The sequence below is a fragment of the Chiroxiphia lanceolata genome, chromosome 5 (genome assembly GCF_009829145.1).
Source record: "Chiroxiphia lanceolata isolate bChiLan1 chromosome 5, bChiLan1.pri, whole genome shotgun sequence".
Classification (NCBI taxonomy): domain Eukaryota; kingdom Metazoa; phylum Chordata; class Aves; order Passeriformes; family Pipridae; genus Chiroxiphia; species Chiroxiphia lanceolata.
In genome coordinates this window covers 41,241,866-41,257,893 of record NC_045641.1, presented here as the reverse complement: position 1 = coordinate 41,257,893, position 16,028 = coordinate 41,241,866, and the positions used below count along the sequence as shown (strand labels likewise).

Sequence of the window (16,028 nt, the reverse complement as noted above, 5' to 3'; positions counted from 1 at the left end):
TCTATGAAAATATACCTAGGAAACACATAAATCATCTGTACTCAAATACTCTGAAACAGTGAGCAATCTTTCATATTTCAGTGGAATGGAGTGATATGAAGCCATTCTGTTTGCATAAGGAATCCTTCAGAAAATTCAGTTTCAAAGTTTTTCCTCTGAATCCACCTTACTCAAGGCCTTTTCAGGTTTCACAAATCTGATAAAATTCTGTATGTGAAGTTTGACTACCCTTTGTAACCCTTTTGGTTCCCTTAATTATGTTCACTAGCCTTTAAGGCTTAAAGTTCATCCTGTAAAAGCTTTGCTGACTTCTCCCAGAGTGCATTGTTGAGAAGCTACTCTCCACAGCTACCAGAGGGCTCTAAAACTCTTGTGCCCAGCAGTGACCTGACTTTAGAAAACCTTACAAAAGCTGGAGTTCATGATTTCCAGTACTCAAGCCAACCTCAAAAAGAGCTATAACTGAAAGTAGCTATACAACTACACCTATGTCTTATTTCAAACTCTCAAATACTTATAAATAGTTACTATTCAGATCCTTGTTAATTTCATCAATTGTTAGAGTCTAGTTACACCCTGTGGTTATTCTCCTGATGCTTACTGTTCTAACCCTAAAAAACATGAGCAGACTGAATTTTTCCAGAAATCTGCCATAATGGCTCATTATGTAAATAGGTGTATGTAAAAAGTCTCTAATAAATAGTAAAATCCTTACTACTCTGATGTAATTGACTATCCAGTGCAGTAACAGGGAAGAAAAACCTCAAAGGAATAAATAATTCTAATGGCTATGTATATTTTATCCCTAAAAGAATCTCTATATAAACAGACAATTCTCCTCAGAGAGAGCCAGAGTAAAACTACTTAGAATTTTCCAAGAGCTTATTAACCGAAACTTAGAATCTGGTATTGCTTATAAGAGCAGTGAAATTTAAAGACAGGTGTTAAATGCCATTGCCTTCAACTTTTTTAAATTGAGTTGAAATTTGACATTACATAGCACCTCTTGATTGCTGTAGCTACTAATAAATCAAAGCAAAAACTTTCATAATAGCAAGAGTTCAAAATTATTCCCAGCATAATTGGAAACATGGTCCCTTAACAAAACTTTCCAGATGAATTTAGTTTATAGACATAGAAGGACACTATATACTGCTTGCATTACCCAAGATTGTGACTGCTGGCACTACTTTCATCAGAAATGCTCCCAAAGTACTCACAGCAAGTCCAATGGCAAACTGGATCAGGAAATCTTGCAATATCTTTATTATCTTTAGGATATATGAGAGACGTAATGCAGCTCAGACAAAAAAAATCCCCCAAAATTAAGATAACCAAGGTGATTCAGCAGCCCACCAAGAACACGATAGTAACATTTGGTTGATATTTTGTCTACTCACTGCCTCAGATATAAATGTTATGTTAGGCATCAAAACACCTACATTTTCTCCCTACGAATATCAGTTAATTCCAGTTAATATGAAGTGAAAAAGCAATTTTTCACTGGCCTCAAACAAGACTGATCTTGGTATTAAATCTTAACTGCCAAACAACACACTGCCCAGCTGTCTCAGGTTATGGTAACCAACAGTCCACAGCAGCTCTTCTGTGAGGTGGCTCATCTGCTTAAAGTACACTTATGAGAACAACCATCTGAGTTTACATTAAAGAAGCAGTAAAGATGGAAAATGTGCTACTTAGCGGGAAAGAGCTTTGAGCTGGACTTGCCACAACCTTGACTTTAAGGGTGCACAGCTCAAGAAAATAAAAAACTTTGAAGGAGGGTAAAAAAATAATATAAATACAGAATAGAGCAATGACATTTTTAAGAGTTTTTAAAACTTCGAAGCCACTAACTCAAGACAAAATAACTACAAAATGCTTTAAACAGAACTTCCCACTGTGTCCTTGCAAGCAAAACCTTGCATACTGGACTGATTTCAAACAAATAAGTGTTTTCCTGTGTTGCAGCAAATTCTGGCCAATCCTCTTTGCTTCTTAGGAAGATCTCCTATCCATTACTGCATCCTAATATTCAAACTAGTCTCTCCATGTAAAGCTTCTACAGGTCTCTGCAATCTCTGATTGATGCCTAGATCATCCAGTAGCTTCCCTGAGCTTAGTGTCAGAGCCCGGGCAAGTGAAGTACTACCTACAGTAGAGATTATATTGGCCCAAGGACCACACAGGCAAACTGGAAATATACAACTGCATGTGACCAGATAGGATGCATTTCAGGATGAGAGAAATGACCGGTGTCACATGAAGACTACACTCTATCATCTTTGACAGGTCATGTCTATCAAAGGAAGTTCCCAGTCACAGGAAAAAGGCAAAGACCACACCCACCTTCAATATGATCTGAATAAGCTCAGTAAGCCTCAATAAGCTTATAGAGAAAATTTTCCTGGAAACCATGTCCAGGCCCGTGAAGAACAAGGAGATTGAGAATGGGATGCAGGAATTTACAAGGGATTGATAAACTACTGCCTTCTGTGATGCAGTGACTGGTTCCATAAAGTAGGGAAAGGCACAGTCATAGTTTACCTTGATTTTAGCAACTCTTTCAGCAAGTGTCTTTACAGAAAAAATGGAAAGATACGACTCAGACAGGTGGACTCTAAAGGAGGCAGAAAACTGACAGTACTCTGAAGCTTGATAGTGAAGCCTGCAGATTAAGGGATGTGATTATTCCCCCTTTTTAGAACCTGTGAGAGTACCTAGAGTGCTTCTTTGGGCTCTCCAGCCCACCACTATGACTTACTGAAATGAATTTATCGGTGGCAAGAGGACTAAAGGGCTGCAGAAAACGTCAAGGAGGGATCTAACTGCTATTTTCGACTACATAAAGGAAAGGGAACAGAAAAGATTAAGCTGGACTTTTCTCAGTGGTGAAAAATGAAAAAGACAATAGGTAATGCACAAAAGCTGCAAATTCTGAATAGATATGAGGAAAAGAATTTCACGGTGAGGGCAAACATTGAAATGGGTTGCTAAATCACTGCCCTTGGAGGTATACAAAACATGAATGAACAAGTCCCTGAACTCTACGTTTGCCCTGCCTCACACCATCATCCAGTTCAGATTACCTCCAGAAGCCACTTGCTAATTAAACGCTATGATTTGGTCCATTTTGGAAGCAGTACCAAAATTCACTTGCATCAGACAGCTGCAAGAGAGTTTACTGCTTGTAAAAGTGAATTGTTGGATCAATATCATCTGATTAGTTAGAGAGGCCTCTAGCACCCCCTAGAATGCTTTGTCAGTTTGAAATCCATGCACAGGTAGAGCAGATACATGATATAGTCCGAACTCTTTGTCATTTTTCCTTTGAAGAAATCTTAGATATTGTCAGTCCTTGCACTCTTAGCTCTCCACTGCACATTTATGAACAAGCCATACAGTACATGACTTAGTAGGGAAATACAACAGCATTACAGATCTTAGAATACGCACCCTCATAGTAACAGTACCAAAAAAAAAAATCTATTTTTTTCAGCATCACTGGCATGATGTGCTCTTTTCCAAGAAAAAAATACTGTAATTTTCTTTTCTTCTGTCCAAATTTTTATCCTTCAAGCTGAGAAAAATCAAACCGCTAGAAATTTCAACATGCAATTTGGCTTCATTTCCATACTGCTATGAAACTGCAGTTTCTCTTATTACCATGCACGTATATCTGTTTGTTTGAACTTAGAACACCTGATTCTTTGGTGGTGTCTGAGTAATAATAATCTGGTACAGCCTTATGCACTGGTCTGGAAAACATAACCCTACAGCTAGAACAGGAAGCCATGTCCTCTTCACAATAATAAGAAACAACCAAATGTTTCAGACACTCAGACTCAAACACAAGTACATGGAAAGTTCTTAATTTCTTAAAGCTCTGGTGTAAAAGGAATTGTATGTTTTTTTACTAATTGCATTTCTATGACTTAGGGACTTCAATTGTATTTTCCTTTTGGTTTTGGAGTGAGCTGAAGTATTGTGAAATAACTAATACACTTCAAAAACACTTTAAAATTGTTGCAGAGCAAAACAAAAACAACATGAAAAGATTATTAAAGTAAGCAAGAGCAAGCACATGTCACGATCAGTCTGGAACAGACTGCCTGAACAGCTAACTGTTAAAGAGCAACAGCTGGGTTTCACCTGCCTTTCTGTCTGTGAAGTTCTCTGAAAGAGCTGAAATAAAATTTGCCAATCCACCCCTTTCTCAGGTTCGCTTGATATAATGATCAGGTTCTAGGACTTTGGCAGCTGGTCATTTAGACAGCTCAGCTATGTACCACTTGCCTCAGGAAAGCCAGCTGCTTAAGTGTTTATCATTATGCAGAATTTCAGGTAAAAGAACTTCCAAGTAAAAATACCAACTTTCTATCAAAAATGAAAAACCTTCACATTTGAAGGAAAATTTGCCTACAGTGTGAATCCCAAAATAATTTTCAGATTGTGTCCCCAAGAAAAACTGTTATGTATGTATATGATGGTCTAAACCGGCAATGACCCAGATCACAGCACAAAAATTGGTGGTTTTTTGAGTATTACCTTACACTACAAGAACTTAATTCTCCTCATAGTTGTATATGTACAACTCAATATAACAAGATGGTGCATGTAGACACCCAAGGACAGAGTCTGGTACAAAATATTTTGAAAGGAGAGAAACACACTGGACCAAAAAAGCCTCCACATTTATAAGTGAAGCAAGGAATAAACCCAGCTGTATGCATAACCACATAAAAACATTATGCATTAATGTCCCTAATCTCAGTAAGAATATTAGGAATATTGTCATAACGGAAAAGCTACAGGGCATCCGGGAGTGAATGACCCACATAATATTATTAAAACCAGTTCTAAATAAGCCACTGGAAAGGAAAAAAAAAGAAGGAGGTTTTTAAAAGGTATAATACTCTCAATATGCAAACTTGCAGCCACAAGTTAAGCTCAAAAGATTTACCTTCTTGGTTTTCAAATTGTTCTGACAACAGATGGTAGCAGCAGCCCACACTGCAAACTGCTTTGACTTCAGGCTTGGCAGCAAAAATACGTAGTGTATTTGCAGCCAGATCTCCACACGTATGTAGACCCACCATCACACAGTCCTAGAAAGAAAAATTTAAAGAGGCAATAATAAAGCATCTCCCTCATCAACTGAAAGAGCATGAATAATAACAAACACCAAACCCCAAATAATCTGGAAATGGTTAGTGAGCTGTAGGGCAAAAATACACAACTCCACGAAGACTCCTGCTGTTCTGTCCTAGAATTTTTCAATATTCATAAAAGGTCTTCAGTGCTAAAAAAACATGGTGAAAACCAACCATGAGACACGAGAGGTTCAAGACTATGAACAACAGCTGCATGGAAAGGAACATCTACATGTTGACTGGACACAGGCCATTTTCTCTTGTCTTTCTTAGCTGTCCAGTTCTTGTTATTAGTACCACTGCTACTTCTTTTTCTTACTTAAGATTTACTGCTGTAAATCTGGATGGACATATCAATGGAATTTCTGCATCTTTAATTTGCTGAAATCAAAACTACTTCCTAAATACAGATGGAAGGTGAAGAGCAGGCTTTGTTATTTGCAAAACTGTAGTACTGGCACAGTTTCTCAGTATGCCTGCTCCTATTCAACAAATGGCCATTTTGTTCCAAGGTACAAAGGAAGAACTTCAGCTTCAGATGCTCTGTTCTTCTGTCCATTCTATTTCCTGCTTTCTTTTTTCTACAATTTCCCTTTTCCCTCCATTTCTCCACCAAAATTTTCCCTCTTCTTACCATTCATAACAAGGTATTTCCCTTCTGGCATTATTAGTTGGAATCTGCATGGTAAACATGGTGTTGCTTTGAATTTCAGCCATATTTATTAATCACAGAATTACAGAATCGTGGAACGGTTTGGGTTGGAAGGGACCTTAAAGACCATGAAGTTTCAATCCCCTGCCACGGGGAGGAACACCTTCCAGTGGATCAGGTTGCTCAAAGCCCCATCTCATCTGGCCTTGAACATTTCCAAGGACGGGGCATCCACAGCTTCTCAAAGTAACCTGTTCCAGTGTCTCGCCACGCTACAGTAAAGAATTTCTTCCTAATACCAAATCTGAACCTACCCTCCCTCATCTTAAGGCCATTCCCCCTTGTCCTATCACTCCATACTCTTGTAAAAATTCCCTCTCCAGTCTTCTTGTAGGTCCCCTTTAGGTATAGGAAGGCGCTATAATGTCTCCCCAGAGCCTTCTCTTCTCCAGGTTATCAATATGAAATTAGCCCAGGGTCACTCACTTGGGATACCTGTCTATAATCATTCTAATTTTATCTGATTTTCTCACGCATCTGTATTACATAGTACATACATGTGCAAAACAGTAAAACCTCCCCTTTACTCTTTCATCATAAAGAAAGGCAGTATTATAGGATTTCTTCTACCTTTACATCATACATATTACATGCTAAGTGGATACAAATGTTAAGGCATATGCTTCATCAACAAACCCTGCTGCTCAGGGTGTCTTTTGCATACAGACATGAGCCTGCTCCACACATTCTCAGATACTCAGTAGCATTTATTTGCCCAGGTTACAGGACCATCAGCACAAACCTATGGTCCTGAATCAGAGATGAATTACAATTTGGAATATAGTAGTTTGGTTACTACTGCACATAGGCATGTTTTTATCATTCCATAAAAGACAGAATGCACCTAAATCAATCAATGTACATTAGTTAGTTCAGGCATAGGAACTAAGGAACTAAACATACAACCACAGAGCTTCCAGACTTGTATCACTGTCTTTGGGCAGCTGAGTTTTGGCTTGTTTGTGTAGACACAAACCCTGCCAGCTAGTAAATTACTAAATTAAATTACTCTGGAAAGTCAAAATGAAAACGCTGTTTACAAACTCTTCATCTTGAGTACTATACACAATAAATTCTCCTATGACTTCCCAGTTTGACTGAAATTAGAAAAATCTTTTTCAGTCAGTGATAGCTGACTTAAAAATTAGAAAATTCAGGAAAATTGAATATATATTCATATACTTGATAAATATAACCCCTTACATAATAGATTTATTTTATCTATAATGACAGTTGTAAAATAATTAAATGTGCTAATATATATGCTGTTAATTTTGACAGCTGATTATTATCTCATAAATTCTAAAAGCTGCTTCAAAATAGTCCCAACACATACATTAAAATAGAAAAACAACCTGTATTTGCTAGACGTACTTCTGCTACCTGGCTGAAAACCATTATTGTGCCAGAATATTTGTTTACACCACAGAGAGCACCCTGTGTACACCCAGCAAATATTATGTACATATGAAAATGGCAATATAGACAATGTACAATCTAAATATAGTAAATATGTAAAGTAAAATAACCTCCAGATCTGTTACGATGTCACTGAGTTCTGTTTCTGCAGTGATGCAAGAGGTTAAGGGTAAATAGAGGTTCGATTCACTCGACTTTGTTGCTTTAGTCTTGAGAGATGTCTTTTTTCTTTGCACTTTTTCCTCTTCACAGAGTTCCCCCCAGTTACGACGAGATGAAGAAAAAACTTCTACAGCATCAGCAGGTAGAACATTTAGAATAGCAAGAACCTCTTCAGAAAGTTTGCCCTCATGAGATTTTGTCTGAGGCATCAAATCAGCTTCAGTTTGTGTCCTGGTTTCAAATGTACCCATTTCTGTGAAACCACAAGAAGGAACTAAATCTTGCATAATCACTTGGTCCCGACTTTGAAGACTTTTGGCATTATTTAAGAGTACTTCATTGATCGTTTTAGATTTCATTTCACTTTCCACTGGCCTGTCATTTGTCTTTTCCAAACTCTGGGTTTTGAGGTTTGCTCTTCCTCGACTCTGATATGCTCTCCAGTGTTTCTTCAGTTTTCTGTTCCTTTCATGAGCACCATCTGTGTTGGAGTTGGAGGAGTCAATTCCATAAACTTTTAAGTTGTATTGCATGGACAAAAATGAACTCAGGTAGCCTTTTCCAGAACCTATATCAATCACCTAGATAATGGAGGGGGGAAATAAAAAAGAAAAAAAAATTTGCTATAATTATGAGCAACAAGGCACACTCCATATGCAAAATAATTTCCTAAAAAATTAAGCAGGGATTGAATAGCTACATTATCAGTACCATCCTTCCCAACTCACTTAGCTCTTTTGCCTTGTTGGTCCACCTCCTGACTTTAAAACACAGAATTAAATCTTAACTGATTTGCTCTAGAAAAAAGACATTGCAATGCTCACGCAATGTACATCCTGACTCTTCTGAGAAAGATTCTCAGTATATTTTTTGACACAAAATTTCCTTCTGCTAAAGAAAATAAGCACAAACCACCAGGAACTCCATCTGCCTTTGCTAAACTAGATCAGGATATACAGTCAGCAAATCAACCGCTCGCAGTATTCAGATTTAGGCACCTAATTCCTATACCGAGGAGCCTACTACCACTAAGTGTACAGGAAAAGAGCATCTTCAGATTCCGTGCTTGTTAAATTAGTTTTTAATTATTTCTGTGAAAAGCAGCATTCGGACACAAGAGACAGCTAGTGAATTATTCCTAACTCCTAAGTGTGACCTCTAGTGGCTGTAGATACAAGCTGCAGTTTGGGGAAAGTTTAGTTGTTTCCAGGTAAAAAGAAAACAGTAATACATTGTTAAATTAGTACTGGGAGAACAGTTTTTAAACAAAAGGAAAAATTGACTAATAATAAGCAGACAATGATCTTGTACTAAAAAAATAGACTGCATTACATTATTCCCTGCTCTACCTTCCCTTGATTACACAGGGAAAGGTAATCAGCAATCTGTAGCATATCTGTCAAGCATGAACCTTTAAAATGAAAATTCCATGATATAATAAAATCCAAAGGTCTTGTCCACAGTGAGCAGGGTACTATGTTTAAACACAGTTTCTGGCACAGTGCAATCAAGAACTTTGTCTCCAGAAGCATTCCAACATTTCCTAGCACCAAATCACAAATGTAATGGATGCTGATGCAGAATTATATCATCCTTACATTACACATTGCAAGTCTTGCTGCACATGCTGCAATTTCCAAGGAAAACTTTGACAAATACATTAAAGAAAAGAAATGTGCACTTAAGCAAAGAGGAATCAACACTGGCTTCTTTTCAGAGTTTAATCAAGTATTTCTTTAAAAAATAAAGTTCCACTTGTATGATAGGAACAGTGCTTAAAGGGGGTAGTAAACAACTGAAAAAAACCCCTTTAGTTATTTTGCTTTAATGTTTTAATTCAAATCATTAAACTAGAAGTGATTACAGTTGTATTAAAATTTTTGCTTTTATTCTTATTTTACTATTTATTATACTACACCATAAAATATCAACAGAGAGCAATATTCTCTACCACCCGTGACACATCATGGCTATGGAGGTGAGATGGAGGGCATTTTTCAAGCTGTCAGTGATCTGTAATATCGGAAAGAAAAACCCTGAGGACGCGTGCTGTTGTAAAATGTGTTTTCATGGCTCCAGATTTTTTAATTAAATGCCGCATATATTTTGTTTTGTGAGAAGGATAGAAATAAATCAATAAGGAAAAACTCTCCTAAAACTTTATAATTGCTGTATTCATTTTAAGTTGAAAGGAAACCAAAACAAAAGAATTTGCTTTTTAAAGGGTGAGAAGGAAGCTTTTCTTTTTTTCTCAAGGTAAAGGAAAGCTCTTTTCATATATTAGGGATTTGTAACTCTGCACAAATAAATGTTGCTATGGTGTATGACTAAAATGGAAAAAGTTAATATAGAGCAGTAGGCATTTCATATCCAGTGATATACTGAAATATTTTTCATTAAATGTTACAATTTTTTCAAAAAATAATCCTATGTAAAAAGATACTCCAAGCCATCTGATAAAAGTGCATTATGCCTGCATGAAATTGCAGCATATTGACATATTGACATTATACTTAATAATGACTGGTTTGAGATTTTATTAGTAACCAGCTACATTGAAACTCCAGTTATTAAGATGGCTTTACTCTTTTACTTTCTGAACACGGGTTTTTCTTTCCTTTCCTTCCTGAATCTCACAGGAACTATTTAAATCTAAATGAAAATGCTATATGAAACACCATCTTACAGCAAATGCAGAGAACATTTAATATTGCATTATAAGCAAAGTATACTCTCCTTCAGCTTTTTCAGCACATGAAAGTCTTCAATACTTGAACAACTAATACTTGCCTGAAACAAAAGGTCGGTAAGTCAAAAAACATGCTTATGATAGAATAAAAGACTTTGACAAATCTGCTGCTACTCTATTTCTGTTCTTTACAGAGCACATCCACTTTGGGAGGGCACCCACACCTGTCACTGCAGCTGGCCCTTAAAGAGCTGCTGGAGAGACTGCCTTCCATTGCTGTAAGCAATCGCAGATGCTCACACATTGATTGTGTCTCATCCAGTAATATTTGGCCTTAATTGCAGCTCTCTATTTACTTGGCAATTCCAGTTATAAGAAGACTCCCTAAAACTTTGCCTTTGTCAGTCATACTTCACAAAACAGATGGTCGGGACTGAGAATTTTGATCTCTGTTTCCAAGGATGCCACAGGCCTGACCCAAACCTATCAAGAGTACTGTATCATTTACTTATCTAAATTAAACTCAATCTGAGCCAAATAACCTCCTAACCAAAGTTCAGCTTTAGCAATTCAGAGCTGAATCCAAGTTTTGGGGCCTTCCCTATGGTGGTAGCAACAGCAACTCAGGATGCTACAGGTACATTAATTTTAAACTCAGACATATTTACCTAGGAAAAAAATGCTCAGAGAAAATATACTCAGCATAAAATCTGGGCAGATACCTTATTAATCTTTGGTTTTAAACAAATATAGTTTGTTCTTTACAAATCTTTGTGGAAATTAATATTAGCCTGAAGGAAATTAGTCTCCATTTACACTTATGGCTCCTTGCACAGAAAGCAAGTGCAGCTCAGATGTAGAAAGGAATAAAATGTAGTGTCCAGAGCCATTAGCCATCTCTAGTTTAAAGCAGGGATGAAGATACATTGGCCAGTTACTAGCATTATAGAGGCTAAAATGAATAAATGAACTCAGCTTACCCAGATAGTGAAAAATTTAGCCTTACCACAACACAGGTCTAAGGTATGGAATCTAACAGAAAGTTTAACACGGTAAAAATGTATAAGAAACCTATATGCATGTAAACTGAGGAAACAGTACTGGTGTACTTTTGTCTAATAGAATGTGAAATACACTACTCAAAAAAGTCAAGTACTGTTGGGATGCTTGTGTTTTGTCAACAGATCCATAAGTAAAACTCTGCGAAGTTTTAATGAAACAGCAATGTAGTGCACTGTGTAATCATAATTACATGTTAAAAAAAAAAAAAATTAAGTTACAATCAAATTTGAGAAAGGAATCCTGCAATTCTTTACCATCCAAGGAAGAACTTGCCTTCTGATGTATGAAATGGCCAGCTTATACAGTAATTGCTGGGTGATAATGGTGTTGGGTGTCCAGTTGTCATTGGTGTTTCACGAAATGTATTTCATACATACTCTGCTACACAAATCTCTGCTTAACTTCGTCTCTCTTCCAACTAAAAGGGTCATAACTAAATTCCTAATTGACAGATCTCAATTCATGTTAAATAAAGCTGAACAGTATTAAACAATAGAAAATAATTTAAATCTTGTGCCAGAATAAGATGACCTTTCCAAATCTCTCAAGATACTCTGCTTTGGTATCTGTGTGGCACTCTCGTGTGCCTGACATAAGGCAGCTCTCCTACTGATGCTTACGGAAAATTGCCAGCAATATCATACTGATAAACAAGGCAGTACTTGTCCATAGCAAAAAGCAGTACAGTTTTTAGCTGCTCAACATAGAGAGGATGATCAGAATTTCTTAAAATTACTCATGAGTGATTATGAGCCACTTGAAAGGCAGCGCCTTTGGAACTACACATTTGTGAACAAAATTGTCTTTCAGCTTGGCCCTAACGGCTCTTCTTCAGCTACAATTATGTACAGGAAAAATAAAACCAGCAGTGACAGAACATCAAAATGATGTATTTGCATACAATAAAGAGAATAATTCGGAAGGTACCTGGTAACATACAGTAAGAAATGCTTTCATACCTGCTTTATACCACAATAATTCACTATGTTGTCTACCAGCTCTGACATCACCTGCACTTCATGTGATTTCTTATTATTCATAAACTCATCTGCTTTGATACCTGTAACAGATTAAGAAAATAAATACACGTTAACACAACCTATAATAATAAAGACTTGTGACCAATCAGGAAGAAAATCCCAGCTAACATATGCTACAGTGTTTATATTTTCAGGATAGTAATTTTAAATTAAAAACTTACTAAATTATTACAAGATTAAACTTCTGAATTATGGATGAATTAGTAAAATTCTACACACTGCAAAACTCAGGGTTTTTTTAAGATGTAGCATATCTAACACCTGACCAGATATTAGACAATAGCTACTACTATAAAATTGTGCTATTTTTCCCTGTCCCTTAAAAAATATTTATTTTTGTCTCATTTACCACATTTACCTTGACATAAATGAAATATAAGGGCAGGGACAATTAATAATCACATAGTACAGCTTGTTAATGCTGCGAATTTGCTTACAATATCAAGTAGGAGATATCACTAATAAAAGTTATGAGTGATGCTGGGAAAAGTCAAAGGAAGATGAACCTTCCTTTTCTTTATTTAGCCTATGGGTGGATTATAGAATTATTATGCCTTTATAGTAGAAAATCACTCATTTCAGTGTTGCTGGAGAACGTGTTAACGAGATGGAGTCAATATTTATCATGGGTTTACTGCTTGTGGACAACACCAAGCACCCACTTGCTAATCTCTACACCACCCAGCTAAAGTAGGAGCTCAGAAGTCACTCCCTCGGAAGAAACCCACATATTTCTCTCAGGGGACTAATGCTACAGTACACTTGGATATAGTTAAATTGATGGAAATTTTTCTGAGTGATAGTAGAAGAAACTGGATCATTACTGATGAGCATGCACATAGAAAACAGGACTTTTCTACATGACTAGGTGGATTAATATACTTTTCCATTCTCTGCTTTTTGCACAGTATGTGTTCATCTGTCCAGAAACTGATCATTAGGCAAAAACTACGTTCATTCCTTGATCAGATCATGCTGGGAACAGAGCCAAGTGTGTTACTTTTTTAAAAGAGAGTGGGGAATTGAACTGAGCTCATAAGAAACCCAGTGTTTTCTCTATTTTTCCCAAAGCCCACAGGATCTCTCTATTTCTTAAACATCTGGGGTTTTTATAATAAACTGTTATGACAGTACTTAAAATCTAATATAGACTCTATGAACTGACAAAAGAAAAAATAGACTAAAAGACTTAAACAAAAAAAAAAGCAGAAACAAGTGTTTGTCATTTCACTGAAGATTCTCCTGAACTTTAAAATTGTGAAGACCTACACAGCGTCCTAAAAAGCTTTTAATTTGTAAGCATATCAAATTAAAGAAAAACAGACAGGAAAAAATCTAAAAAGAAAAAAGGTCTCTCTCTCTGTTTATATTTGAACATTTTTGTGTCTGGACAGGCTCATCAGAAGAAGAAGTAGAATCGAAACAGGAAGAAACAGACATTTAACTTCTTGACAGAAATAAAAGTTGTTTGACTGGTCTCCAAAGTAGAACTGTCACTTTGACCGATGATCACATATTGCACCTTTACTCTTTTCTATATTATGAACTCAAAAGACTGAATGGGGTAATGCTAGTATTATTTCAGAGAGTACTTAATCCAAATTAAGTATTTCAATAATGGTAGAAACCCAGAAACATGATCCAACTTATATAAGCTGCGGTTCCAGATGAAAAAAGCATAATTTGTTGATACCTACATATATAGATTATTTATCATCTTAGCTAAAGTTTGTTAAACATTGTTCAACTTCTTTTCCTGCTTTCTGCAGGATGAACACACTATTTAGATATCAGCTTGGGGAAAATGATACTGTTTGCAGAAAATTATGGATTTTTAAATAAATTTTACTGTTGTTGCATTTTCTGGAAAATTCTGATAGATTTCTACATTATTCTGAAAAACAAGCAGACATATTACAAACTAATACAAAAATATATCTGGGGACTGTTTTATATTGCCCAGATAATTGAAAATTTGAATTAAAAAAAGTATACTAGTTTTACACAAACTGGGTAAATTCCTTCTGCTATCATAAAATTACTTCCTTGAAGCTTAAGGTTAGTAGTTTTAGTTGGTACTGAAATGTTGCTCATCTCCACTGTTAACCCCTAGCACGGGTACCTGTAGAGAGAGTATTCTTAATCCAACCTTCACTTCCTATATCAGATATGAACCCTCTAACAAAACAAGTTTTCCCTGCTGGCTTCCTCCCCTTGGGCCGGGCTCTCCTGGACCCCGTGTGCTCAGTGCGAGCAACCTGATGGTGCAGTCAGGACCATGGTGATTCCCATTAGGAAGCAATGGGGAACACCCTTTAGACTCAGAACTCCATTCTGAGTAGTTGTGTCCACAACATGCTTAAAATGTTCATGCTTACCAATTATTCCAAGGAAGAACAGCAATATATCTATATTAAGCTTGTGAAGAAGTTAGAGAACTATGTAAGTATGCAAACTGTGGGAATAGGCTCAAAAGTCCGTTTGTCTTAGAACAAGAAAACATATTAAAAACATCTGAAACATAAATGGAATTATCCTGAATATAAGCATGGCCATCATAAAGTTGCCAATTTTCTCAAACTTACATTTCTCTTGACTTGCACGCTTTAGTGTGTCAGGAAAAAACCATATCTTCTAAAATGCAGAATTAAATCCCAAATACCTAAAATAGCTTAAAGTTAAAAGATCACAACTTCCATTTGGCAACTTGCACGTTATGAATCCATAACTTGGTATTTTGCTTCTGCCAAATGAGTACCAAGAACTTCAATTAAGTTAACTTAACTGATACTTACTGCCAATTCAGCACAAAGGTTTTGAATTATAATTCTATTGTATACATTTGGAACATGTTTTATTTTTCCTATGAATTACAACTTAGAAGTACTGCAAAAGCAGAAGTCCCAGTCCCAGTTACCCAACCAAGCACCACTCCTGCAACAGAGAACAAAATATTCAGCAATTATTTCTGATGCTCCATTTTGCATGACAAGAAGATGAAAGAATCCTTCAAGTTTTGCTAAGAAAGTTGATCCAGGTATGAACTTAAGTATAAGGAAGAACTAAAGAATTACAAAAAATTAAGAAGAACATGGGGAATCAGATCATAATAAAAATGAAAACAACTAAAAAGCAAGTGGGGAAAAAAAAAGCAGCATACAGTTATCGAACTAGAAACACGGACTTCATATGAACTGAGAGCATAAGGAAAGAAGCCAGAAAGTAAGACAAATGCACAACAAATCATTCAGACTATCTTAGCTATGGCATTCTAGTACTTCCATGGAGCTAATAACGGAAAATGGCAAAATTGGAAAGAGATCACTGTGGAAAATGGGAGAGATGCACAGCATTTATATAATAGTGCTATCACTTAGGATAAGACACGTTAAGAGTTTTAACATATTACAGAGATAAAACACACTCGAAGGCAAAGGCAGAGAGCTGCTCAATCTGTCTCTTAAAAACTAATGAGAAATCTTGAAGACAGTGACAAGTCTAGAGACTGAGGACTCCATGAATAGCACATTTGTGTAAAAATTACAGCAGTCCAAGTAAGGATAAATGACAGGTTATCATCTGATTCAGAAAAAATAATCAGGGTAAGACTCCCAGTGTCCAGCTTGATGCCAACTTGAGAGTGTTTTAATTCAATCTTTTTAACTACAGAAAATTAAATTAGTCTAGTTTTATCACATTTAATTGGTATTAGTCCAAAACATATACAATTAAGAAAATCTTTTTTCTTTTAAAACATCATTTTTCATATTTTAGGGTGATACTTTTAAAAA

At 36.2% G+C, this 16,028-nt stretch overlaps 1 protein-coding gene across 9 annotated transcripts in view; it reads right to left on the bottom strand.

Annotated features, from left to right (window-relative positions):
* METTL25 (methyltransferase like 25) overlaps nucleotides 1-16,028 on the bottom strand; it is a 43,918-nt gene that overhangs the window by 21,019 nt on the left and 6,871 nt on the right. For all 9 annotated transcript variants that reach the window (XM_032688556.1, XM_032688554.1, XM_032688552.1 and 6 more), the window contains 3 exons: nucleotides 12,157-12,257; nucleotides 7,395-8,027; nucleotides 4,964-5,108 (listed from right to left, as the gene is read on the bottom strand). In XM_032688556.1, the coding sequence (XP_032544447.1) occupies nucleotides 4,964-5,108; nucleotides 7,395-8,027; nucleotides 12,157-12,257 (879 nt within the window). The remainder of the gene's footprint in view (nucleotides 1-4,963; nucleotides 5,109-7,394; nucleotides 8,028-12,156; nucleotides 12,258-16,028) is intronic.